We start from the raw sequence: 26,426 nt of genomic DNA, 5'->3' as shown, positions 1-26,426 counted from the left end.
ACAACAGTGGTTATTCTTGGAGAAAGGGATTAGCATGAGAAAGACTTTCATTTTTCACTTTTCTTCTGTATTGTTAACTTTTCAAACAGCATATATATTATTGTAAGCAGGGATTTATTAGGGTGATGAGCATACTGGGCCATTTTTCCTTCTCAATACTTCTGTTAAAAAACTAACAGAAAACTTAAAAGTACCCAGGATTAAGCCCGTAAGGAAGTTAACAGGTAAGTGCGAAGTCTTCTTTCCCTTCCTATACAGATTTCTCAAGAGGATCAGAGGTAACAGAGGTTGTGAGGGCAGGGGAGTGGGGGTAATGCAGGAGCGCAATCAATTAATCTGCCCTTTGAAACCATATTTTTAATGTTTTCATCAAACTGTGTCAATACAATTTGAAGCAAATGCCAGCTGGAAAACCAGGCCCAGAAATTCATAAAGGAAACAATCTTCCAAACAACAAGGAATGCCAAGGTGCTCTTCCACTCCAGCTGCGCTATTAGTGGCCATGATGGTGCCAGTCAGCCAGTGTTATCCATGTTACCGACTGTTTACCTGAAAAGAGAAAAACTTAGATATCAAAACCTGTAAGGACAGAATTTTAAGGATGGAAGATGTTTAAGGTGGTTATCCAAATCTCCCTATTTTTATAGGTGAAAAAAGACTAGAAGTATGAACTGTTTTCACCCAGACTAGCAAACTAACAACATTTACTGCCCCCCACCCCAACTCTTCAAAAATATGCCTTTCTGACCTTGTAGGGAAATTCACGACCTGTATATACTTACCACATCATCAATTTTCAGAATGCTCCGGACAGTTTCAGTTGCTAGAGTCAGTGCACTGACTGAAACCAGCAGAGGCTGGACAACCAGTTCCTCCAGTATGTTGGAAATACCACCCTGCAAACCAGTACAAGTTGCTTTTAGTGTTTGTAACTGATCCATATCACCAACTACAGTTACCAGTAAACCTCAAGGCCTCTCAAACTTAGTTTTCCCTTAGTCTAGTCAAGAGTAAGATACTCTCTACTAAGCTCTTCTCTACACTGTAGCTTGTATTTCAACTAAAATTTGGAAAAACTGAATTCCAAGCCTAACTCCAAAACAACTCCTTGTAAGCATCTTTTAGTTAAAAATACCCTGGCAAAGGGCCTTCCCTGGTGGCGCAGTGGTTAAGAATCTGCCTGCCATTGCAGGGGACATGGGTTCAATCCCTGGTCCAGAAAGATCCCACATGCCGGCCCGTGCACTACAACTACTGAGCCTGCGCTCTAGAGCCTGTGAGCCACAACTACTGAGCCCACGTGCTGCAACTGCTCAGGCCCACGCACCTAGAGCCCATGCTCTGCAATGAAAAGCCACCACAATGAGCCTGCGCACTGCAACAAAGAATAGCCTTCACTCGCCACAACTAGAGAAAGCCCACGTGCAGCAATGAAGACCCAACACAGCCAAAAATAAATAAATAAAAAATAGGGGCTTCCCTGGTGGCGCAGTGGTTGAGAATCTGCCTGCTAATGCAGGGGACACGGGTTCAAGCCCTGGTCTGGGAGGATCCCACATGCCGCGGAGCAACTGGGCCCATGAGCCACAACTACTGAGCCTGTGCGTCTGGAGCCTGTGCTCCGCAACAGGAGAGGCCGCGATAGTGAGAGGCCCGCGCACCGCGATGAAGAGTGGCCCCCACTTCCCACAACTAGAGAAAGCCCTCACACAGAAACGAAGACCCAACACAGCAAAAATAAATAAATAAACTCCTACCCCCAACATCTTAAAAAAATATATTAAAATATAAAAAAATAAAGAGTATCCTGGCAAAAATTACGTAGATGATCATAATTATTAAAAATTATGAGATTTGTTTGCTGTACACCTGAATCACAATATTATAAATCAACTATATTTCAGTTAAAGAAAAAAGTTATAAGATTTTAAATTATCTGATTCCCAATTCTGAATTTGGCCATGTCTGCTCTACACCCTGCTTTTACGTCATTCTCACTTCCCACTTTTAGATTCCTACTGCCACTATCCTAGTCACCTTTATCCTAGGATTACTGGTGATGGTCCTAACAGGTGAACCTATCTCCATTCTTCCCTCCTTAAAATACTCTTTTCAGCACCTTAGCCTCTTGGTTAAAAAAACTTTAGTGGCTCCCAACTACTGGAATTAAAACACAAAAAAACACAAACACCCATGCCTGTCTCAACAACTTAAAGGACTCCTCATTCTAGCTTTTATCTGATCTTTCCAATCTTAAAGTCCACTGTATGACCATCATATAACCTCTGCTCTAGACAAAATGAGTAACTTCTTGGTCCCTCTTACCTGTAAACCACTGCTTCCCCATCTGAAACTTTTTCATTCCCTACCAACCAAGGCTGCAGCTTCATGAAACTTTCCCTAACCAGGTAGTGCCCTCCTTTGAGTTCTGTAACCATTCCAAAAATATCATCTTGGATTGTCAATTTTTTTCCATTACATATTATTTGTCATCTCAATAAAAGGAGACATAACACATTAATACAAAAGGGGAAATTATTATTGTTCTATGTGTTTACCCTATACAACTACACTAGGCTGGTGCTCACAACAGCAGCAATGGTTGACTACACACCAGGCATCTTTGTAAGAACTTTCTAATTAGTAATCCATTTAATCCTCACAGGCCTATGAGGGAACTATTAATAATCCCTGTTTTTACAACCAAGAAAACTGAAGCACAGACTACGTAACTTGTTAAAAATTGTACAAGCATTAGCTGGCAGACTTAATGAACAATACTTCTCACTTAAGGCATCATCTTCATTCTCACTAGATGGCATACATTAATTAACCTGCAGGTCTTATACTTAAATCCAAGGTTAACTCTATTTTTAATTACAAAGCCTTTCATTTGACAATTATGAAGCTTTTAGTATTTTATAATAATCAACATTTTCTGCAGTAACTAAAGATTAAATTATTACCTTTCGGACATTAATGCCTGTAGTTTTTTCTCCTTGGGCATGCCTGTTTCTTAGTTCTGTTACTGTAGAAATGGGATTCAGGCCAGCATTTTCAGCTAGTGTAGATGGAATGACCTCCATAGCATCTGCAAAAGCACGAACGCAGTAGGATTCCATACCACTCAATGTTCGTGAGTATTCAGTTAACCGCAGGGCCAATTCTATTTCTGGAGCACCACCTCCTGCAATAAGAGCCCTGAAATTCACAAATATATTTTTAGCTTATTTTATCCAACAGAAAGCTATTTTTTAAAAGTAATAACTTAGTATTTATACCTTAATAATAAAAATACCCAAGTTTTTATGTTCAAAATGTTACACAGTAATTTAATATTACCTCTTCTTCACTAAACAGCGAATAACACATAGGGCATCATGAATGGAACGCTCAGCTTCTTCAATCACCAATTTGTTAGAACCACGAACAACGATTGTAACTGTTTTTCCAGGGCTTGCACAGCCTGTAATCTTTAGTAAACAAACTCCTAATTAGGTATTTGAAGGATTAAAACAAATAAAAAAAAAACAGGCAAATAGAAGGTTAATTTTAATATTGTTACCTTGATCAGTTTGCCAGAACCATTTAAGCTGACCTCCTCAGCTAACTCAGCCGATCCCAGCATGTCAGCAGTGAACTGGTCAACATGAGCAACTGGTTTGGTTCCAATAGTCTGAGAAAAATAGTGGTATACACAAATTGAGAAGTCTGAATAGTGAACATTTTCACACATACAGATACTAAGAATATTTTACCTTACAAATGAATTCAATGTCTTCTCTTTCAATATCCTTAACCACCATAATCTTCATTTTGTTCAGGAAATGTAATGCAAGATCACTAAGAGCATCTCTAAAATACAAAATCAGTGATTATGTCAATACTAGGTTAGAAAAAAACTTTGCTGTTCAACTCCTTTTTTATGGTTTTAGTAATTTTACTGTTGTTTAAATAGCCAATGATTTAAAAAATTATTTGTGAAGGAAGATGCTTTAAACAGCTTACCAAGTTTATGACCTCAAAATTCTTAAATAAGATTTCTAATGAATATTTAAAACATATCCCAACGACACCATTTGTAAAACACACAATAAAAATTGTCATCATTTTTCTTAATACTAAATAAGTATAACTGATAATTAACAATCGATGCTTTATGAATTTAGAAATTAAGTATGATGTAATTCAAGACTCCACAAATTTATACACTTTTACACAAATTACCTGCAATGATCCTCCTGACAACCCTTGATACTGAAGGGCAAATATTACTATCCTTGTTTTACAAATAAGCACACTGAGCTTTGAGAGCAGTTTATTCAAGGTTACTAGCTATTACATAACTTGTATTTAGAACCAGGTATTCCAACTTTTCATCAAGGTTTCTATATCAAGAGCATCCATAATACTTTCTGGCATAACATATTAATATAGTACATGAGAATGTGTCTACCTATTACAAGAAAACACTGAAAACAAACAAAAAAGGGATCAGTTCAAACTCTGGAGAATTCTTCCAATCCATGGACTATCCAGCATTCCCCCCAAAAGAACTTCTAAAATTTCAAGGCAAGCTATTGCATGGACCTTTAAATAAATGCCTCTAAAATTTTAGCTAGCTAATTAATTTTAGACTAAAGTTAGGTTTTTACTTGAGTGAGGATCTTTGTCTAGAAGGATAATATATCCCACATTTAAATGATCATAACAGGAAGAGAACTCACTTTAGATCATTTACCAGAATACAACAATACCCTAAAATGCAGATTCATTCCAGATTTCTAGTGGTTTACCCACCTCAAATGTTTCTTAAAAAATTGCTAGAAGGGATTCAAAATCAATTATCATTAAGAGGTGAACAAAATAAATAGCCCCACACCTTAGAATAGACTTCTGTATGAGAAGAACATTACATCCTGTTTTCTTAATTTGCTTCACTAAATTTAGAATATAGGCTCTCTCCTCTCGAAGTACTCGGTCCATCTGGACGTAGTCAGAAACTACTATTTGATTGTCCATCTGTTCAGAAAAAGGACATATTAATAATTTGCATTTTAAGAGTCCTTAAGCAAAAAAAGTGAGACTTTTAATGAAAATATTATGTATAGTATAAATTCAACCAAAATCATACAAGAAATTATAGACACGCACAGAAAAAATTCAGAAAAAAGAGTATACACAAAACTTAACTCAGGTTTTTTACTTTCATCTATATAAATTGCTGTCTTATTTTTTACAAGTACATTTTTGGTGATCATAAAACATAAGAATGATTATCCTATTTCATGAATGTCAGTTCTTTTCATATGAATTTACCCATTACTGAAATATCAATAATTTCAGTTGCAACCTTTTTACTCTATGAATTGTTAAAAAAACTGGTGTGCTGAAAGGAACTACGAAGGACAAATACTGTTATACAAAGACCTACAAACAACGTTTTTATGTGGGTTAAAATCTGGGAAACAAACGACTCAACAGGAAACTTGTATGCCAACACAATGTAAAATGAGAGCAAACCTGAATGAGATGACAAAGATCAACCACTCCTTCAGGGGATGGTACTTATGACTGATAGATATGGGAATAATAAAAAATGGTGGTTTTCGGAGTATGGGTAATAAACTGGTTTTAAAGTTCCATTGTGCAAACATAAAGACAAAAGATCTGCCTGCTAGGGAAGGATGGGTAAAGGTTTCTGTTCTCAGAAAGCTAGGAAGAATCTGGAAAGTCCATTTATACTATCACTTTCACATAACCTATTTTTATTGTTTCATAGACATCCCTATCATTATTTGTCTTCATTTGTGAAGTGAATGCTCAATTTCAGTAAATAGCCAACTGAGATTATAGATTTATCATGTGTGGCATCCAACATTTTCTACTTTTATCTAAATTTTACTAATTATTTTTAGATCCTTGTTTTTTATCACTGGTATCAGCATTTTCTATTTTTATAAAAAGAAAAATTTCATTATTAAAAAGTCAAACACCTAAGAAATCATTTCATTTGGTTTTACTTACATCTGTTTTGGGAGCAGATAAGCAGAACTGAATAAGCCCAATCTTAGCCTTTTCAACCCTGGTTATACCAGAATTTGCCACCTTTTGAGTAAGAACCAGACCTTCCACCAACTCACAGTCATCAATTGTCCCACTAAGAAAAAAGAAAACGAAATAGTTATGAAGGAGTGGAAGTCTTCAAGTTTAATAGATTGCTAACAGATTAAAAATCATCAGTCTGATAAAATGTGCTTCAGCCTCACTCACATTTATTAGTGCCCCATTCCTGAACCTCTCCAATCACACCACTGCCCTGCCATCATTAGGGAATATAAACAAATTCTTGAAATTCCCACATTAACACAAGTTGTCATGAAAACAAAACAACCAAATGTATGTGACTTTCACCTATGTACTTTTCATTTAACTTATTTATTTTTGGCAAGAGCTTATGTTTACTTTCAAAATTAATTTTTATTAAAGTTATAATTAGAGATGCTTACCCAAGTTTCTTAACTATTTTAACATCTCTAAGATCTACACTAGTAGCTGTGGCTGGGTCAATCACTTTCATCACTGCATTTACAGTCATTGGAGAAAGGAGACTTGAATATTGAGAGACAACCTAGAATTATTAAAAAAGAAAATAAAGTCAGTGTCGTAACACAAAAAGTCCTAGTTTTTTAATGATAAAGGTATTCAAGAAGTAATCTCAATCATTTTTTTGGCTGGGGTGGAGAGCATATGAGAAAACATTCCATATAAACTGTCTTTTCCACTCAGGTTTGTCAGTCACCATATAAAAACATATGCCTGTGTTCCTCTTTTATTAATATAGTAGTCAGGACTGACTAGATTACTAGTAATTCTACAGGAAATCCAAAAGAACAAGTTAATTTTCTGCTGAGGTTTCCTATCTAAAATGAATTTATGATCAGATGTTATATATGTGCACCCCTATTACTGAGGGGCTGACAAAAATAGCTAATGGTTAACATTTATTGAGCACGTATTATATGTCAGGCAGTGGTTTTAGCACTGTACATTCATATATTCATTCAACCTTCAGACGAAAAACCTGAAACAGCTTAATTAAGTGGAGCCAGCATTAAACCCAAGCAGTCTAGGTTCTATGACCAATGCTTGTAACCACTATGATATTCTGTCTATATTAGTTCTGGGGACATTTATCAATAATATTACTTAACATCACTAATACCATCTAGCTTTCCACTTAATATATAAATAATGCTGATGAAAAGGAAAAAGAACGGGGTGGGGGTGTGACACACAATGTAACAGAAAACAGGTGACATGAGTTCCCAAGAAATTTAAACGTACATCACTTCTTTAAGTTTGGTAAGAAAAGCAGCATAGATATTAGTAAGAGATGGACCATGATGGGCAGCCCTATCTTGGGTTCAAATCACAGCTCTACCTCTTATTAGTGGGTCTTGGGTAAGTTATATAACTTCACTAGACCTCTTTTCCCATCTGTAAAATGAAGATACTACAACTTACCTGAAAGCCTTGAAGGAGTAAATTTTACTTGAACTAATTCAGTTACACTAATTAGCTACCTAGTCACTCTTGAGAGTTAACATTTATGAACCGTACAGCATCAAAATCACAGTGTAGGGACTTCCCTGGTGGCGCAGTGGTTAACTGAGCCCACGTGCTGCAACTATTGAAGCCTACGCGCCCCTCAACAAGAGAAGCCACCGTAATAAGAAGCCCGCGCACTGCAACGAAGAGTAGCCCCTGCTCGCCGCAACTAGAGAAAGCCAGCAGGCAGCAATGACAACCCAACGCAAATTAAATAAATAAAAATAAAAATCACAGTTGTGCTTCTTAATGAACCTTAAACTGTAATTTTACAATGATCCCACAGTGCTTGTCTCACCTTTGAGTTCAATGAAGTGGCTGCACTATTTAACAAAGTTTCTCTGTCACTCAGTTCCACAGGTCGAGACATGTCAGTCAAGATTTCAATACCCTTTTCCAAAGCCTTCTGGAATGACTCAGAAATGATGGTGGGATGAATCCCTGCCATTTGTGAAAGGTGAGTTATTTAATTGTAACAGATAAACTTCACATTTGATATGACTTAAAATTTCTCTGTTCATTAAAATTTCAAAGTAGTCATAAATTTTAAATTAATCTTAAATAATAATGGTTTGAATAACCTTAACCACTAATATGTCTAATATTTTTTAAATTTCCATTTGGAATAGATCAATTACATACTCCTATGATATTTAACACTAAAACCAATTTTTCACTTTTCAAAACTCTACAAATCTACATAATAATTAGAATAAGTGACTGGCGAGTCACTATGACATTTAGGCACCATTTACCAAAGCAGGAATCCATACTTTTTCTCCTAAATCACAGTTCTCATTTATATCTTAAGTTTAGTACACCACCAACCAGTCATTTTTGAAAAGGAAAATTTTATCAAGTTCCATTCAAAAGGAAACCTAGCCAAAACAAAAACAAATAAGAACAAACAACACCCCCCAAAACCAAACCCAGAAGCAAAAAGAAAAAAATTTCTAATTCATATGGTAAATATACCAAAATTTAATCTAAAAATTCCTGCTTAAAAAATTCTGCTCCAAATTAAATTGTAAATCTCATATTACTTAATATTTTTTTGCCTTTATTCAGTAATAAGGCATGTCCTATGTTCTACCCACCTTTCTGAAGAAGCTTGGTACAGGAATCTAAGAGAGAGCCAGCAATAATGACCACTGATGTCGTGCCATCTCCTGCTTCTATATCCTGAGCCTTAGATAGCTCCACCAGCTAAGTGAACAGAACATGTCAAATTGCTCAATGAGAACTATGAGAACCCAGTAACATCTAATTCAAATATAACATCAATGACCTTCACCATGAGGTTCACATATAGAATTTGATTATTATCAAAACTGTAAGATTCAATATACTTGACTTCTGATTCGCTGTCCACCTTGGTCTCATTTAAAAATGACGACCTATATAGTTGTGGCATGCAAAATTCTACTTACATACTTTCTAACAAGCTATATTATGATTTCCAGTTCAGACTAAGGGTTGTAAATTTTTTCTTCCCAGTACTTAAGAGAACTATGGGTACCCTGTAGACTCAAAAGCTATGAAATGCAGCATTCAGATGAGAGAATATTGTCAGTTTGAAATCCCTGGCCAAGTTTATCTAAACTGACCCTGCATGAAGCATAATCTGATTCATTTTCAGTCATCTTTAACTAATTAAAAGAGACTTTTTAACAGATAGGAACTTCTAAGGAATTTGTTTTTGCTGAAATGGTGACTTCTCACTTGACACTGCAATCACTATTATGATCTGTAGTTGAATTAGAAACTCTTTTTAAAAATAAATGTCAGTGCAAGTTTAAACACAAGATTTATTTTGCAAACAATTAAAATGATTTTGCTCTCTTTCAGTTAACACCCATTGAACTAATAATTTGTACAATTTCATGTTTTTCTCCCTTCCTCATATGTGTGGCACACTGCTGTGAACAAAGACAAGGAGAGTCATGTTTTATTACAACTTGCAATGGAGAATATAATGCTAGACATACAATGTATCCTAAAAATATGCCTGTTTAGCATATAAAAGGAAAAAATTTCACCATGTTTTAAGCAATATCATGTGATCAAATAAGAAAAATTTAACTGTTTACCAAATATCAAACAATACACTTAAAAAAACCCCACAAAACCCTCACCTAAAAATTATACTTACCATTCTGGCTGCTGGATGTAACACCTGCATTTGTTTCAGAATGGTGGCACCATCATTTGTAATGGTCACATCACCTTTTCCATCTTGAATCTACAAAGTTTGGTTTTTTTAAAAGAAAGTTATATTTCAAAAATTTTGTTTTCTTCATCCAGTATTGATGTGAAATCCTAAAAGCTCTACTAATTTGAACACTTCTTGTACAGAAGTTAACTTATGTTTGCATAGTGCTTAACTTCAAATTGTTTTCCCTTACATTGGTATAATGATTTAAGAATACACAGTAATAGTCCAGCTTTGCAAATGAAATAGCTGGGTTTTTTCCTACATAAAAGTGAAGGAACTGAGACGCCAAAAAAGGGATAGAAACGATATTATAAAGAATCATTATCATAAATAAAATATGAATTATAGTTAGGTCCCATTCATCCCAAAGTAATCTATCCCTTTCTGAACTCTCAAAGCCTTTCTAACACTTTACTTTTTAAACAGCACATCTTAACCCTCTATAGAGCGCTTGCAGTATGAACAGCAGCACTCGGCAAGTAATGAATGATTGAGCCTTTCACCATTTTATCCATTCCTTTCGGTCCAAGGCTTGTTCTAATAGCATCAGCAACGGCTGTAAACAGAAGAAAAAAATAAATCAAGACCCTTTAAAGAGCATTTCTACCCTCAAATAATCATTTTGGACTTATTAGAATATGGTGGACAATTCACCATGTTCACTGAAGAAAATTCAATGTCTAATAATCTACTGCAAACAGAGTAATTATTTTACTCCTTTAATTGTACGACGCTTCACTTTTTGTTGTTAAAATCACTATACATAGCACTTGTACTCTGCATGTGGTAAAATAAATTTTGAGGGTTCACCTAATCTTCCTTTAAGTATCAAAATGGTATAACCTACTTATGCGCTCTGAACGAGGACTATATTATTTTCTCCATTCCTTAAAACAAGCCGCGATAATAGGACAACTATATAATTTGCTTATTTGTTTACTCTGTCTCTCCCAACTATAGTATAATTTCTGAGGGCAAAGACTTTTGTTTACTAATGTGAAGCTGGTATATGGATGGACCACAGTTTAAAAAACAGTAACAAAAACCCTCTTTGAACCCAAAACCAAATCAAACAAAAACCCCACAAAAAAACAAAACCTCAAAACCTTAACTAAAAAACCAAATCTAAAATCATAGTATTTTTTTAAATTTTTATTTATTTAAAAAGTTTTGGCCACACCGTGTGGCATGCAGATCTTCGTTGTCTGAGCAGGGATTGAACCTGCGCTCCCTGCAGTGGGAGCACAGAATCTTAACCCCTGGACCATCAGGGAAGCCCCTAAAATCAGTCTTTAGACATCATTACTATGTTATGAACCATCTCTGGACATATAGTCTACCACTCCATTCTTCTTATTACTTGTCCATGAGCATGTTTCTATTTTATTGATCCACTTATTATTTTCTAAGAGAAATTGTAATTGATGTACTTGATCCCCTTTACTGCGACAGGTCCAGGACAAACGATTAAATCTCCCCACCCTTTTTTTAAAAAAGATTTAATTTTATTTATTTTTGGCTACTTTGGGTTTTCATCGCTGCGCGTGGGGTTCTCTAGTTGTGGCAAGCGGGGGCCACACTTTGTTGTGGTGCGCGGGCTTCTTGTTGTGGTGGCTTCTCTTTGTTGCGGCGCATGGGCTCTAGGTACGTGGGCTCAGTAGCTGTGGCACACAGGCTTAGTTGCTCCGCAGCATGTGGGATCTTCCCAGACCAGGGATTCAACCCATGTCCCCTGCACTGGCAGGTGGATTCTTAACCACTGCGCCACCAGGAAAGTCTGCCTTCCCCTTTCTCATATACCATTTCACCCCATATACAAAGGGCTAAGATAGTGCCCTATTTTTGTATACTCCAAAACTAGCATAATGCTTCCCCTTCATTGTGTAAACAACGCATAATCTGGACTTCCCTGGTGGTGCAGTGGTAAAGAATCTACCTGCCAATGCAGGGGAAATGGGTTCTATCCCTGGTCCAGGAAGATCCCACATGCCGCGGAGCAACTAAGCCCGTGCACCACAACAACTGAAGCCCGCACACCCTAGAGCCTGCTCACTGCAACTATTGAAGCCCGCGCGCCTAGAGCTCGTGCTCTGCAACAAAGACAAGCCACCGCAATGAGAAGCCTGCGCAATGCAATGACGAGTAGCCCTGGCTCACTGCAACTAGAGAAAAGCCAGAAAAGCCTGCGCACAGCAACGAAGACCTAATGCATCCAAAACAAAAAATAATAGTAATAATTAAAAAAATACATAATCTTAAAGAGGGTAAGAGAAAATATCTGGTATAGTTTAAGAATTATATTCTACTTAATTATTTCATAATTTGGGGCTGCATTTCCTAATTATTCAGCCATCCTTACCCTTGCAGGTGATTTTAGCAGACCCACATGGCCACAATTCTACAAGCAGACCAATTCATTTTAAGAATGCGCCCTTATATTCATCTATGTGAAGACTCTAGAAAGACACATTGTGCAAAAAATAAAAAAATTCTAGACTGATTACCTCTCTGAAAGTGTTTGAAGTTTAACACACTGTGTAGTAGTACACAATTATATGTTAAATGACTTGTGCTGAATAGTACTAAACGACCACTACTACTTTTGTGTGTGTGGTTTTGATATCATCAACCAATGGTACTTAATATACTTTTTGGTTATTAGCAAAATAAAAAACTGGCTCCATGAATTACGCTAAAGATGCATCTGGCAAAAGCTTTTCTCAACCAGTTTGTAGGGTTTTGCCTGACTTGGACAGACTACGAGTGGCCCTTAGTTCCACAAGCTCTCCTCACTTAAGATGTAAGGGTCATGTTTATAGGTAAATAGATGGCCTTTTCTTCCTATATGCATACCTCCCTCGTCCAGTTTTAATTCTCTGTGCACTGATGTTTCAAAAGCTACCAAAGTAAACGTCCCATCTTGTATCCTCCTTGTTTGTTGAAAATCTACCGTATTATATAGCATTCTTGCCCACCCCCCTCCAACAGCCCCAGAATTTATCTAACATCTTGTTTCTAATGTAATAAATCTAAGTTTCAACTATGCTCCCTAGATAACTATCCACCCACTTTTATTTCCAGGTAAATATTCTCTCTTGAACTTCCAAATGACTCCTAAATTTACCCATCTGGTCATTCTGACCTCCTCAACTCATTTAGGCTCAAACGAGAACCTATTCTTTCTTCTTCCACCATCCTCCCTTCAGCGCACCTGCTTCTTTCAGCAGCAGCATCACACCCTCAGTCACCTAGACAAATAACCTCAAATATTTGTAAGGCTGTACTTTATATACATCTGGCTCTTCATATGCTTTCTCATTTAATCCTCACAGCAACCCTCCAAGTTAGGTACTATCTCACTACACTGAAGAACAATCTGTAGCTGCGCGAGTTGTTTTAAAACCCTTTCCAAGACACCAGGCCCTTCCAGATTCGGACCGACTTTACCTTTCCGATCTCACCTCTCATTTCTTCATGCACCTTACGCTCTAACCCGAATGAAATACTCACTGTAGCAAATACACATAACGGCAAGATCTCTAAGCATTTGTTCTCACTTTTCCTTCCAGACTCTTCCACCTCAACCCGACTTATCTTAATCCTCACAACTCCCTTTTTGAAAAAAAGGGCAACTTTCCCTCCCCGATTTTATAAGTAAGGAAACCTTGGTTAAAGGTCACAAAGCCACGAAGTAACGTAACTGAATGAAACCCAGGACTTCTTAAATTCCACCAAAGGCCAAACTGTTCTCTATTTGCTCGTTGCACGTGCAGAGAGGACATCAAAGCACAATGCGGCCTCATAATTATTCTCAAACAAGATGGGTCGGTTGGTTCCCCACATTCCAGTACAATGGGCCCCGCCCCAATCTAGGGCGCAGAGAGTTTACCCGAATTCGTTTCAACAGCTGTACCGAAAGAAGCTTTTTAATAAGAACAAGAAAACTGAAAAGTATTGTTCAAACATTCTACCAGTGGACCGCTGCATGCGGGCCTCGGCCCTTTTCTTAAATAGGATGAATGAATGCAGCACGGCCCGGCAAGAAAAATTATGGGCGTCTAAGACGCAGAATAGGGCAAGTCCAAAGGCCTCCATACTCGGGGTCGGAAATCATGGGCAGAGAACAGACAGGAGGATCCCTGCACTGAGCTTATTCTATGGGAGGCCCACAGGGGCTCATCCGAAGGAACAGAAAACGAATCATGCCCATCCAAGACTGGGAGTGAGAATGCACAGCTAAGCCCGGAGGGCCACGGCTTAGGCCGGGCAGCGATACCTTTGGCCGCGGAGATGTTGCTGAAGCGGATCTGGGCCGGCTTATCGCGGTCCTGATAGGCGCTCTTCCCGCGGCCGCCGGCAGCCCCGGCGTGCTGCCCGCTCCGGGGGACTATGTTTTCCGGCATGGCAAGCTTGGACGGGTCTGCGTGAGCTCTGGAAGGACGGATGGACGCGGATTCCGGCTGGCCCGGGACTAACGGTAAGCGCCCACCGCCTTCTCGAAGCTTCCGGAAAACTACGCCGGCGCCGGGAAGAGGAGGCGGGGAAAGGGGCCTCCCTGGAGGCCCGGCGCCGCCGTGACGTAGAAGGCTGTCCGCTGCATGCCGGGTGCGGGGGTCGCGCCGCGGATCTTGGGGCTGTTGGGAGCTGTTGGCCTGCGGCCCAGTGGGCGGTGGGCGGGCTCCTGGGAGGCAAAAAGGACCACCTGCGATTGAAAAGGCTGGAGTTGAGACATCTCATCTCCTTGCCCCTGAGGTCCCTTCTGTTAACTCAAGCTGGACCTGTCCGCTAGGTGCTGTAGCAGCCGGGAGTTACTCCTGGGTGGGTGGGGCAGGGCTGAGTTGGTTTTTACTGGCGGTAGACGTGTATTTTATTCAATTTTATATATTTTGAAAGCGAGTTGGAAGAGAGGTTGGAAGGGGTGACTTCTTTTCCCCCCTTTCTTGTTTTAATTGAGGTATAGTTGATTTACAACATTGTATTAGTCTCAGGTGTACAACTCAGTGATTAAAAATTTTCATGGATTATACTCCGTTTAAAGTTATTATAGGGAATTCCCTGGTGTTCCAGTGGTTAGGACGCAGTGCTTCCACTTGAGGGGGCACGGGTTACATCCCTATTCTGGGAACAGAGAACCTGCAAGCCGTGTGGCGCAGACAAAAAAAACAAAAAAACTATAAAATATTGACTATATTTCCTGGGCTGTACAATACATATATCCCTGTAGCTTATTTATCTTATATGTCCTAGCTTCTGCCTCTTAATCCCCTATCCCTGTTTTGCCTCTCCCACCCTTCCCTGTCTCCACTGGTAAACACTAGTTTTTTTTGTTTTTTTTTAAATATTTATTTATTTATTTTTGGCTGTGTTGGGTCTTCGTTTCCGTGCGAGGGCTTTCTCTAGTTGCAGCAAGCGGGGGCCACTCTTCGCGGTGCGCGGGCCTCTCACTATCGCAGCCTCTCTTGTTGAGGAGCACAGGCTCCAGACGCTCAGGCTCAGTAGTTGTGGCTCACGGGCCTAGTTGCTCCGCGGCATGTGGGATCTTCCCAGACCAGGGCTCAAACCCGTGTCCCCTGCATTGGCAGGGAGATTCTCAACCACTGCGCCACCAGGGAAGCCCACTAGTTTTTTTAAATTATGTATCTGTGAGTCTGTTTTTCTTCTTATATTCATTCATTTGTTTCAGTTTTTAGATTCCACATATAAATGATAACATATAGTATTTGTCTGTCTCTGACTCATTTCACTTAGCATAATATCCTCTAGGTCCAATGCATGTTGTTGCAGATGGCAGAATTTCATTCTTTCTATGGCTGGGTAGTATTCCATTGTGTGTATATACCACATCTTCTTAATCCATTCATCTGTTGATGGATACTTACGTTGCTTCCATATATATATATATATTTTTTTTTTTTAAGAACATTTATTTTATTTTATTTTTTTGGCTATGTTGGGTCTTCGTTGCTGCACACGGGCTTTCTCTAGTTGCAGGAGCTGGGGCTACTCTTCATTGCGGTGCGCCGGCTTCCATTGCGGTGGCTTCTCTTGTTGCGGAGCACGGGCTCTAGGTGCGCGGGCTTCTGGGCGTCCGTAGTTGTGGGTCATGGGCTCTAGAGCGCAGACTCAGTAGTTATGGCGCACCTTGTTTGCTCCGCGGCATGTGGGATCTTCCCGGACCAGGGCTCGAGCCCGTGTCCCTTGCATTGGCAGGCGGATTCTTAAGCACTGTGCCACCAGGGAAGCCCGATATCTTGACTAATGTAAATAATGCTGCTGTGAACATTGGGGTGCATGTATCTTTTGGAATTAGTGTTTTCATTTTCTTCAGATACATGCGGAGAAATGGAATTGCTGAGTCATGTGGTAGTTCTATTCTTTTGAGAAACCTCAACGCAGTCTTCCTCAGTGGCTGCACCAATTTACATTCCCACCAACATGCCTGCCAATATTTGTGTTCTTTTTGATGCTAGCCGTTCTGACAGGTGTGAGGTGATACCTCATTGTGGGTTTTTTTTGTTTTTTTTTTGCGGTACGCGGGCCTCTTACTGTTGTGGCCTCTCCCGTTGCGGAGCACAGGCTCCGGACGCCTAGGCTCAGCGGCCATGGCTCACGGGTCCAGCCGCTCCGCGGCATGTGGGATCTTCCCGGACTGGGGCACGAACCCGTATCTCCTGCATTGGCAGGCGGACTCTCAACCACTGCGCCACCAGGGAAGCCCTCATTGTGGTTTTGATTTGCATTTCTCTGATGATTTGCGATGTTGAGCATCTTTTCACAAGAAGAATGTCCTCTATTCAGGTCTTCGGCCCATTTTTTAATTGGGTTCCTTTTTTTTTTTTTGGTACTGAATTGTATGAGCCGTTTATATTATAATTTTTGATATTAACCCCATATTGGTCATATCATATCATTTGCAAATATTTTCTTCCGTTCAATAGATCGTCTTTTCATTTTGTCAATGGTTTCCTTTGCTGTGCAAAAAAGCTTTTAAGTTTAATTATGTCCCATTTGTTTATTTTTGCTTTTGTTTCCTTGTGACTGCTTTTCTTTGATTTAGATGTTGGAGTTGGTTGTTGAATATTGATTGATACTAGGTGGTAGTTAGAAATTTAAATATACACTGGTTAAATACCAGAGAATCTTAAAAGTTTTGGACCTGTGATTGCCTACCAAATCAGGACTGCCTGTCCAGTTAGTACAGTGCCTTAGTTTTACAGTATTTTCTTCTGCATAACATAGCCACTGACTCTTAGGGACCCTGAACATTTTCATAACAATCATTTAGTTCAGTTATGTGCTAGTTGCAGTGCTAAACCCTTTACACGTTTCATCTCATTTAATACTCTCAACAATCCTATGAAGTAGGTGTCTATCTTTTTTGGTAGGAGATAAGGGAACGAAGCACAGAGAGAACTGAAGCCCAAGGTAAACCTGTAAATAGATGGAAGAAGTATTCCAATAGAGCAACGACTTCAGAGGTCATGAGCTAAACTGCTGGGCTTTTTTTACTTCTATATTTTAATATGAAAATAACGCAGGTGAGGTTCTTTCGATATTTGTTCACAAATAGTTACTTAGCATCCATAAAATGATGGATGCCTGGGATAAGTTCAAGGACAATTGTTCATAGTACTTAATCCTGTGATCTTTAGGAGCTTTTACACTCACTCAGGTTACTGGCCGTAGAAGATGAAGCTTCTTAGGTGCTCTGAGATCCGTAAGTCTAGGGCTGATTTCTCTTTAAAGGAGCAGATTACTTCTATGCAGCCCACAAACATGCTCTGATTATTTGTTAAAACAACTGGTGTAGTATGATGGAAACAAGTGTGATGATGATGGAAATAGCATTAATTTGGGGGCTCAAAGTTCTGGCTTGAGTTCCACTTCTGCTATGTATTAGCTATGTAATCTTGGGTGAGTCATTTAAGTTCTTTGGGTCTCATTTTCCTCATCTATAAAATAGGAGGGTTGAATTAGATGGTTTCTAAAGGCTTATTAAACTACTAGTTTTATTAGTGTGAGGAATAGACCTGTCAGCCAGAAAGGACAAAGCAGAATTTGGAAGATGCCATTATTGGCTTTTGGGGACAGTCTCCATAGGTATGACAATTGCTTTAATTAGCTGAGAGGTTTCAAGTTATAAATACATATTTTTCTTTTTCTGTGACAACTGATATTGGAATTATTTTTCTTCCTAGGATTAAGCAATAATAAATGCTGGACATTTGATTGCTTAAAAGTATTGGTGTACACTAATTCTCTATTAGAATGGAATTTCAATAAGTATTAAAACATACAACTTTTGTAGGATACTTTATAGATACAAAGCACTGTTGCTAGTGAAGGATAGACACGTTGGAAAAATTCCTATTGTATCAGATCCAAGCATAGTTAAGACATATGTGGGAATGTTGGCGATAACAGTAGCCTTATAGAAGTTCTCTAATGATTTGTAAAATAGTTTTTATAAAACAATAATATTTGGCCAACCATCCAATTGAGGGTTCTCCTCTCTAGGATGGATGCTGAACCATGTGCTAAGCCCTCAATAATAAGACCAAGCCAGGCACCATTTTGGATTGGAAAAGGAGGCAGGAATGTGTTTAACTTTTCTCTCTTAGGTTTTCACTCCATGTCAAAGACAATTTTTAATTGTTATTTTTATTATCCATATTTCTTCTCTTCCGAATCCATTTATGTTTTTGAGACCACCATTAAGCTCTGTTTTCCTAACCGTATTGTTTGCATCATTCTTTTTAAAAGTTTGGCTTGCAATATGTTAACATGAAGCAGGGGCCTGTTTTCCTTAAATACATTTTGATTTTTCTCATTTTCTCTGAAAGGTTTCTAGTTCACATTTTTATCACTTTCTAACCCTCCCAGTTATAAGATTTCTATCTGAAAATGGGAGAAGGAAAAACCAAAGGGGGGTGCTGGAAAACTTAGAAGTTTTGTGATCTATTATAAGTAAACAAGTAACCAGATGTCCTATCTAAAAACAGAAATGAACTAATATTTAATTATTGTAGTACTATCCAGAGTCATAGAAGTTGCAAATTTGTGGACAAAATTGATGACTGTTATTTTGGAGGTCTAGGGTGTGGAGGGACACAACACAAAAAGAGAGGCAGCAGACACTAGATACCTCCTGATGGAACACGAAACAAGCTGAACCTGAGTCTAATCAAGTTCCTAGATCTAACTACTAATTTACAGATTTGTAGGACATACAAGGATAGAAGAATATATTTTTAAAAAATGATACCATGAGGGTATAATCAATAAAATCTAAATTGTGGGAAACTCAGTAGGACAAATGACCTACAAATGAATTGCAAGAAAATGAAAACAAAAAACAATGAAGTTGGAAGGGGAACCTATAGGTAATTGCATTTGGCTGGCTAATCAACTACTTAAATATTCAGACAAACAGTTAAAAAATATGAAGTTTGTAAGACTATCAGAAATTTGAATACTGATTGATATTCAATGATTGATTATTAAGAAAGTATTTTTTTAATTAGAATATGGAAAAATGTATTATGGTTTTTTTAAGAGCTTTTTATCTTTTAAGAGAAGCATACTGAAATATTTACAGATAAACTGCTATGATATCTGGGATTTTCCAAATAAAAGAGAAGGGTGAAGTGGATGGGAGTAGAAAGGAAACAAGATAGGCAGTGTGTTGGTATTCATTGAAGTTGGTGATGGGGACATGGGAGCTCATTATACTATTGTTTTTACTTTTTATGTGTTTGAAATTTTCCATGAGAAAATGTTTTTTAAAAATGTTTGGCTGTTCAAAAAGAAAACAAGACTAGATTTCTCCATGTATTTTCCATCTTTCTAAATTCAATCCCATTTAAATCTTTGAGTCTGAATTTGAATTAAAAATACTTTAAAATGCAGAATGAGAGTTTTGTTCTGTGGCAGTTTCATTCCAAATGCTTGCTGTGATAGTTATCTTGATTAACACAGCTCATTAAAGGATAAAATAACACACAAGATACATAGAGAGGTAGCCCACAAATAAATGAGCACCCGTATGCTCTGAACCATCATCTACTCTGTCACCTAAACCAGAAACCTGGGAGTCATTCCTTTCCCTCTCCCCTCATCCAAACTCTGCTAATTTTACCTCCTTTATGTCAAAAATCCATCTCATATTCTCCATCCTAAGTGCAGCTCCCTTAGATCAGACCCACATCATCATCAATTTGATTACTAGTGATAGTCTAGCTTTTGGCCTCCCTTGCTCCTTAAGTTCATTGCCACACCACTACCACAAAGCTCAAATCTGATCTTGTTATTACTCTTCTGCTTAAAACCTTTCAGTGACTCTTCAAGGACCAGATGTAAAAATCAGCATTACATGGAAACTTTCCATCTCTATGACCAAGGCCCTGTCTATCTTTCCAGGTTTATTATCCTAGGATCCTGGTTCCACTTTGCTACTGTGGGGGCGGAAGCTATATCTTTTTCTTTCTACCCTTCTAGGTGCTTGGCTGGGGCTCTGTAACAAAAGATAGATAACAAGAGAAAAGCATACAGATTTATTTAATGTAAGTTTTATGTGGCAGGAGAGCCTTGATAAGGAAATTAAGACTTTGAAGAAGTGGTTAAAACTGAATGTTGCTGTGATTTGATGAAGAGTGGAAAGTTGTGGGAAAATGTGATGGGACAAAAGGATATGAGCTAAGGGTAGTCAACTGGGAAAACTTAGTAAAGCCTGTTCTTCTCTCTGTCTTTGGAGGTAAGAATGCTCTGGGTATAGGGAGGGTACCTCTCACATGAGGGTCTTATGACCTGCTTCAGGGAGAAGGGGGAAGTCAGAGAATCCTTGCACCTGTCGTTTCTCAGGTTCCTTCAAATATTCAGTGTGCCAAGATGCCATATTTTGGGGTAGTGTGTCCTGAATCCTACCATTACACTATGGGGTTCCTAGTGTACCTCAGCACACCACTATGTTTTGTGCTTGCAGGTATAGGGATGTGCTATTTCACCCGCAACATACCTGGCTATTCACATTAAGCCTTTCTTTGACTGATTCAAACTGAGTTAATAATTATTTTCTTTCTTTCTCCACCAATTGTGATAGCTACTTCTAGGCACTAAGTAGTAACAACCCTTAGTTCATTGCATTTAAATAATTTATTGATACAGAGGAGGAAAAAATAATTTTCCCTCCCACTTTTCTGTTCTGGCTGGGACCCCTGTATCAAAAGACAGATTAATGAGAAAAACAGAGGTTTATTAATGTGTATACCTCATGTATACATGTGACATACCCAGGGAAAAATGAGTAACTCAAAGCAGTGACTTAGAACTCCTGTTTATATACCATCTTCAGCCAAAGACAAAGGAAAGGACCATGTCCAGGAGCTCATTTATGGAGAGATGACAGGGAAAAGCATGGTAAACAAGAGTAAGTTATTGCAGATTTAAGTCGGTGCATTCTCCATTGATAAGGGTCTAAAGTTGTCTTCTGGGATTGGTTTTTGTACTTTCTGGTAGACAGGGAAGGAGGGACACCTTTGAAAATGTATGTCCTGTTTTTAGGTGAATAGGAGAAGGGCTGTGAGCTTTCCTTGTATCTGCTTATTCTCAGTTGCCTTCAGCTCAAAAGAATCCTTATGCCAACGTGGTATATTTTGGGGTGGCATATTCTGCTACCCTTCATTTACATATTATTTTCCTTTACCAGAATGTAAGATTTTAGAGCAGAGTGTCTTATTCATTCTGTATCCCCGGGAGCCTAGCAGAATGATTGGCACAAAGCTCTCAACCAATATCTGTTGAGTGGAGAGTGAATGGAGATTAAAGTAGAACTGGAAAAGGCAGAGGAGAGACAGGGAGCAAGGAGAGTTTATTGCAAAACTTAGGGGCCCCTGTATTTCCACATTATTTCAGTTCACATTTTAAATTTTAACATTTTGCAGAGCTGGAAAATCTTATAAAAACATGTATTGCTGGCCTGAGACCAAACAGCCTGTAAGCCATAATAGGAGCAGTTTAATAGGGGAAGCGACTAGTTGCTTAATGAGACTTAGAATGGGAACCTATCTGACCACAATGAAAAGGAAACCTGTTTAGCAGAAGGGCCGCTAGTTAGATGCTTATAATTTCCTTTGAGCCAAGGCTCAGGGTATTTTCCTTGCTGTTGTCTCACAGCAATTAGGCAATTCTTTTAATAGGCCTGCGTCCAGGTTTATCATCTGCGAAACAGGTTGTGTTTTGAAATTTAATAAAATAAAGCTTGTGCTTTGATCCTTTTGTTTGAAACGCATTCTAAAAATGCGGCTGTTACCAGCCTTGAACAGTTACGTTGGCAATAGCAGCCCCTGGTGGCACAGGGATGATTTTTTTTATTGGTCATCTTGGTGTTTTGGAACTTGTAGGCTCAAGCAGGCCCTGTGTTAAAAAACAAAATTCAACTGAGTAAATTTTAAAGATTTTACTGGCTTTATTCAGTGATTCATGAATCAGGCAACATCCAATCTAGCAAGTAGAAAGTAGCTCCAAGGAGCTGTACAAAATGAAAGACTTTTATAGACAGAAGGGAGCGGGAACATGGAAGTTACACTAGACAAAAAAGAAGGTTGGTTATTACAAGGTCACCTTCGTTTAGCGGATGGCAGGGATCTATCAGTTTACCTAACTGGTGTTGATTAGGAGATTCCCAGTTGGTAATTAAGTCTCAGTTTGGTGATGTGGAGCCTAGCGTAAGTGACTCCATTTTGGGCCTCCTTCCTTATTTTTAACAAGTGATATGTCCAGGTATAACATACATTGGAATAAAAGTTGAATAATGATAGTGATATGCAGAATTTCCCCCTGCTTCTAATAAAAGATCAATCTATTTATTGTAAGGATTAATTAGAACTGGGAGTACTACGAGAAAGTTCTTAGAACCAGTGGAAAACTAGCAGGCTTACAGAAACTTCAGAGGGGTAAATTAACCCCTAGATATTGTAGACTACATTTGGTGTGTACTTGCATTTTGGGGAGAAAATATCTGAGGCTTCTATAAGATTCTGAAAGCATCTAATTTTATCAAAATGGTTATGAAACACTATGTAAGGTGTGTGGCTTTTCTCAGTAATGCAGAACACATGTTCTTTAAAGCTTTTCATTAAAAGAATTCTGATTTTAGGACACATCTTTTTTTAAAACTGAAATACAGTTGATTTACAGTATTGTGTTAGTTTCAGGTATATAACAAAGTGATTCAGATATATATATATATTTTTTCCAGATTATTTTCTATTATAGGTTATTATGAGATATTGAATATGGTTCCCTGTGCTATACAGTAAATCTTTGTTGCTTATCTATTTTATGTATAGTAGTTTGTACCTGTTAATCCCATATTTCTAATTTATCTCTCCCTTCCTTTCCTCTTTGGTAACCATAAGTTTGTTTTCTATGTCTGTGGGTCTGTTTCTGTTTTGTATATAAGTTCATTTGTATCTTTTTTTTTTTTTAGATTCACATATAAGCAATACCATATGATATTTGTCTTTCTCTGTCTGGCTTACTTTACTTAGTATGATATTCTCTAGGTCCATCCGTGTTGCTGTAAATGGCAATATTTCATTTTTTATGGCTGAGTAATATTCCATTATTCCAATAATATTCCAATATGTGTGTCTGTATACATATATATATGTATATATATATGTACGTATATATACCACATCTCCTTAAACCAATTGTCTGTTGATGGGCACTTTATTTATTTATTTTTATTGGCTGCGCAGTGTGGCTTATGGGATCTCACTCAGTTCCCCCACCAGGGATTGAACCCGGGCCATGTCAGTGAAAGCCCGGAATCCTAACCACTAGGCCACCAGGCAACTCCTGATGGGCACTTTATCTTTTCATTAAATAACTTTTTATTACAACAATATTATATGTACACTGTAGACATTTAGAAAAATCAGGTAAGCGGAAAGAAGCAAATAAAAGCCATCTGCTTAGAGATATACTTCATAACCATGTTGGTAAATAACTTTCCAGACTTTTTTTAGGCGGGTTGATAGATTCAACTATATAAACCTAAGGAACACATTGCAATGTAAGTGACAAACATTAGTATTACTAATGTGTAAAGAGCTGTTAGAAATCACTGAAGTGACAAACCTCTGTAGAAGGTGGACAAGGAAATGGGAAGAAATACAAGCAGTCAATAACTATATATAAAAAAGTCCTCACGTCGGGCTTCCCTGGCGGTGCAGTGGTTGAGAGTCCGCCTGCCGATGCAGGGGACATGGGTTTGTGCCCCGGTCTGGGAAGATCCCACATGCCGCGGAGCGGCTGGGCCCGTGAGCCATGGCCGTTGAGCCTGCGCGTCCGGAGCCTGTGCTCTGCAACGGGAGACGCCACAACAGTGAGAGGCCCGCGTACCGCAAAAAAAAAAAAAAAAAAGTCCTCACGTAAAGGTGGTTGTTTAAAACAAGACAGCAGGCCCCAAATGGAGTCACTTATGCTAAACCAGCTCCACATCACCAAACCGAGAATTACAGTTTCACCTTTCCCAGAAATGGAATCTTAAACCAGCCAATCAGGAACCGCCTAATCAGCACTAGTTAGGTAATCTGCCTGATAGATCCCTGACGTCCCCTAAAGGAAGGTGACCTTGTAATAACCAATCTGCTTTTTTGTTTTGAGGTACAACTTCCTTATTCTCACTCCCTTCTGCCTATAAAAGTCTTTCATTTTGTACAGCTCCTTGGAGCACCTTTCTAGCTGAGATTGAATGCTTCCCTATTCATGAATTGTTGAATAAAGCCAATAAGACCTTTACAATTTACAAAGTTGAATTTTGTTTTTTTAACATTTCAAAAGGTACAAATTCCATTTTTAAATAAGTCCTGGGGATGTAATGTACAGCATGTTAATTACAGTTAATAATAGTGTATTGTCTTTTTTTTTTTTGGCCAAGCTGTGTGGCTTGTGGGATCTTAGTTCCCCAAGGCCGTGAAAGCGAGGAGTCCTAACCACCCGACCGCCAGGGAATTCCTGAAAGTTGCTAAGAGAGTTAATCTTAAAAGCTGTCACCACAAGGAAAAAAAATGTAGCTGTGTGGTGATGGATGTTAACTAGACTTATTGTAGCGATCATTTTGCAATATATACAAATATGGAATCATTATGCTGTACTCTTGAAACTAACATAATGTTGTCAATTATATAAATAAAAAAATTCACTCTCAAAATTTAAGAAATACATATTAAAACAATAAGATAGTATTTCTCATGTATCAGATAGCAAAGATTCTAAAGAATAATACCAGTCAGTGTTAGTAAGGTTTCATGGAAATAAATGAGTACAGCCTTTCTGGTGGGTAATTTGGAAGTCATGTACTTAATAGTGCTTTCTATCCACTCACCACCCTTATTTTACTTTTTCCCTTACATGGACCATTCTCTGCAACTCCTGCAGGCACAATTAACAGGATGTATAGTTTATCTCTAGGTTTGTTTTTCTTGGAGTTCTGAAATCATCTCTGAATTTGCTTTTTAGAAAATTAATTCCTTTAGGGAAAGAACTATCTTATATATTTTCTAGTATAAAGAATACCTCCTGACTTCAGGCAAATGCTGGATAAATATTAGTTAAAGTAGTCTAGATCAGTGATTCTCAGCAGCGTGGCACTACTTCGAAAGGGGTATTTCAGTTGTCACAATAATGGAGGGGGAGGAATGGCTGGGGCTGGACAGGCACCAAGGATACAAGACATCTTGCCATGCAGGGGACATTCATATAGGTGAAAAACCTACCTGTTTATTATCGTCTGAGCCTGAAACGTAACATTTATACATTGAAATGCATATATTATAACTTTCTTTCCTTTTATTTTTATCCTAAATTACAGTTAGGTCATTATATTGATTTTTAAATTGAGATATAATTCACATACTGTGAAGTTCATTTTCTTTTAAAGTGTACAATTCAGTGGATTTAGTATATTCACAAAGTTGTACAATCATAGCCACTATCTAATTCTAGAACACTTTCATCATCCCCAAAAGAAACCCATTAACAGTCATTCTCCATTCCCCACTCCTCCAGTTGCTGGCAACCATTAATCTACTTTCTGTGTATATAGATTTGACTGTTCTGCACATTTCATATCAATGGGATCATACAATATCTGGCCCTTTATGTTTGTCTTCTTTCACTTAGCATGTTTTTAAGGCTCATCCATGTTGCAGCATGTATCAGTAACTCATTCCTTTTTATTGGTGAATAATATATTGATTTTTGGAAATTATATGGGTAAGAAGTTATATTATCTATGCACTTTATTTTAGGATAGTAAAGCAAGTGTTAACAAAATATATGTTATAGAAAGGAACATTGGATCAGAGCCACTAATCTAGCTGGAAAGACAACACACATGTATGTAAAAAGGCAATTAACAACCCAAAAAAACATATTACCAGGGTATAGTTAAATTTTTCGTGGACAAAGGTGCACAGGTAAGGATTAGGCAGAGGTCAGATTTGAGTGATAGATGCTATTCAGTTAATGGATTGGCAAAGCTTGCCATGAGATACAGCCATCCGAAAGTTAAACTGCTACCCGCATAGGATGC

At 38.2% G+C, this 26,426-nt stretch overlaps 1 protein-coding gene across 1 annotated transcript; it reads right to left on the bottom strand.

The window, feature by feature from the left end:
- Window positions 1-342: 342 nt before the first annotated feature.
- CCT4 (chaperonin containing TCP1 subunit 4) lies at window positions 343-14,377 on the bottom strand. Its single transcript, XM_029232419.1, has 14 exons — window positions 14,103-14,377; window positions 10,330-10,382; window positions 9,764-9,853; window positions 8,709-8,817; window positions 7,910-8,052; window positions 6,510-6,631; window positions 6,028-6,160; window positions 4,883-5,022; window positions 3,759-3,855; window positions 3,566-3,676; window positions 3,343-3,473; window positions 2,967-3,201; window positions 783-896; window positions 343-549 (listed from the first exon to the last, which is right to left on the bottom strand). Exons 1-14 carry the CDS (start codon window positions 14,227-14,229, stop codon window positions 535-537), a joined length of 1,620 nt encoding a protein of 539 aa, XP_029088252.1. The 5' UTR covers window positions 14,230-14,377; the 3' UTR covers window positions 343-534.
- Window positions 14,378-26,426: the final 12,049 nt, after the last annotated feature.

The sequence above is a fragment of the Monodon monoceros genome, unplaced genomic scaffold (genome assembly GCF_005190385.1).
Source record: "Monodon monoceros isolate NGI ecotype Baffin Bay Population unplaced genomic scaffold, NGI_Narwhal_1 Super_Scaffold_19, whole genome shotgun sequence".
Classification (NCBI taxonomy): domain Eukaryota; kingdom Metazoa; phylum Chordata; class Mammalia; order Artiodactyla; family Monodontidae; genus Monodon; species Monodon monoceros.
Note: the sequence above shows the minus strand (reverse complement) of the source record. Positions and strands in the feature narration are given on the sequence as shown.

Coding starts and splice junctions, on each gene's coding strand:
- CCT4 (XM_029232419.1), bottom strand. CDS start 14,229: ATGCCGGAAAACATAGTCCCCCGGAGCGGGCAGCACGCCGGGGCTGCC. Junction 3,856..4,882: donor ATACAGAAGTCTATTCTAAG/GTGTGGGGCTAT, acceptor TTTGTATTTTAG/AGATGCTCTTAGTGATCTTG. Junction 3,677..3,758: donor ACATTGAATTCATTTGTAAG/GTAAAATATTCT, acceptor TATTTTTCTCAG/ACTATTGGAACCAAACCAGT.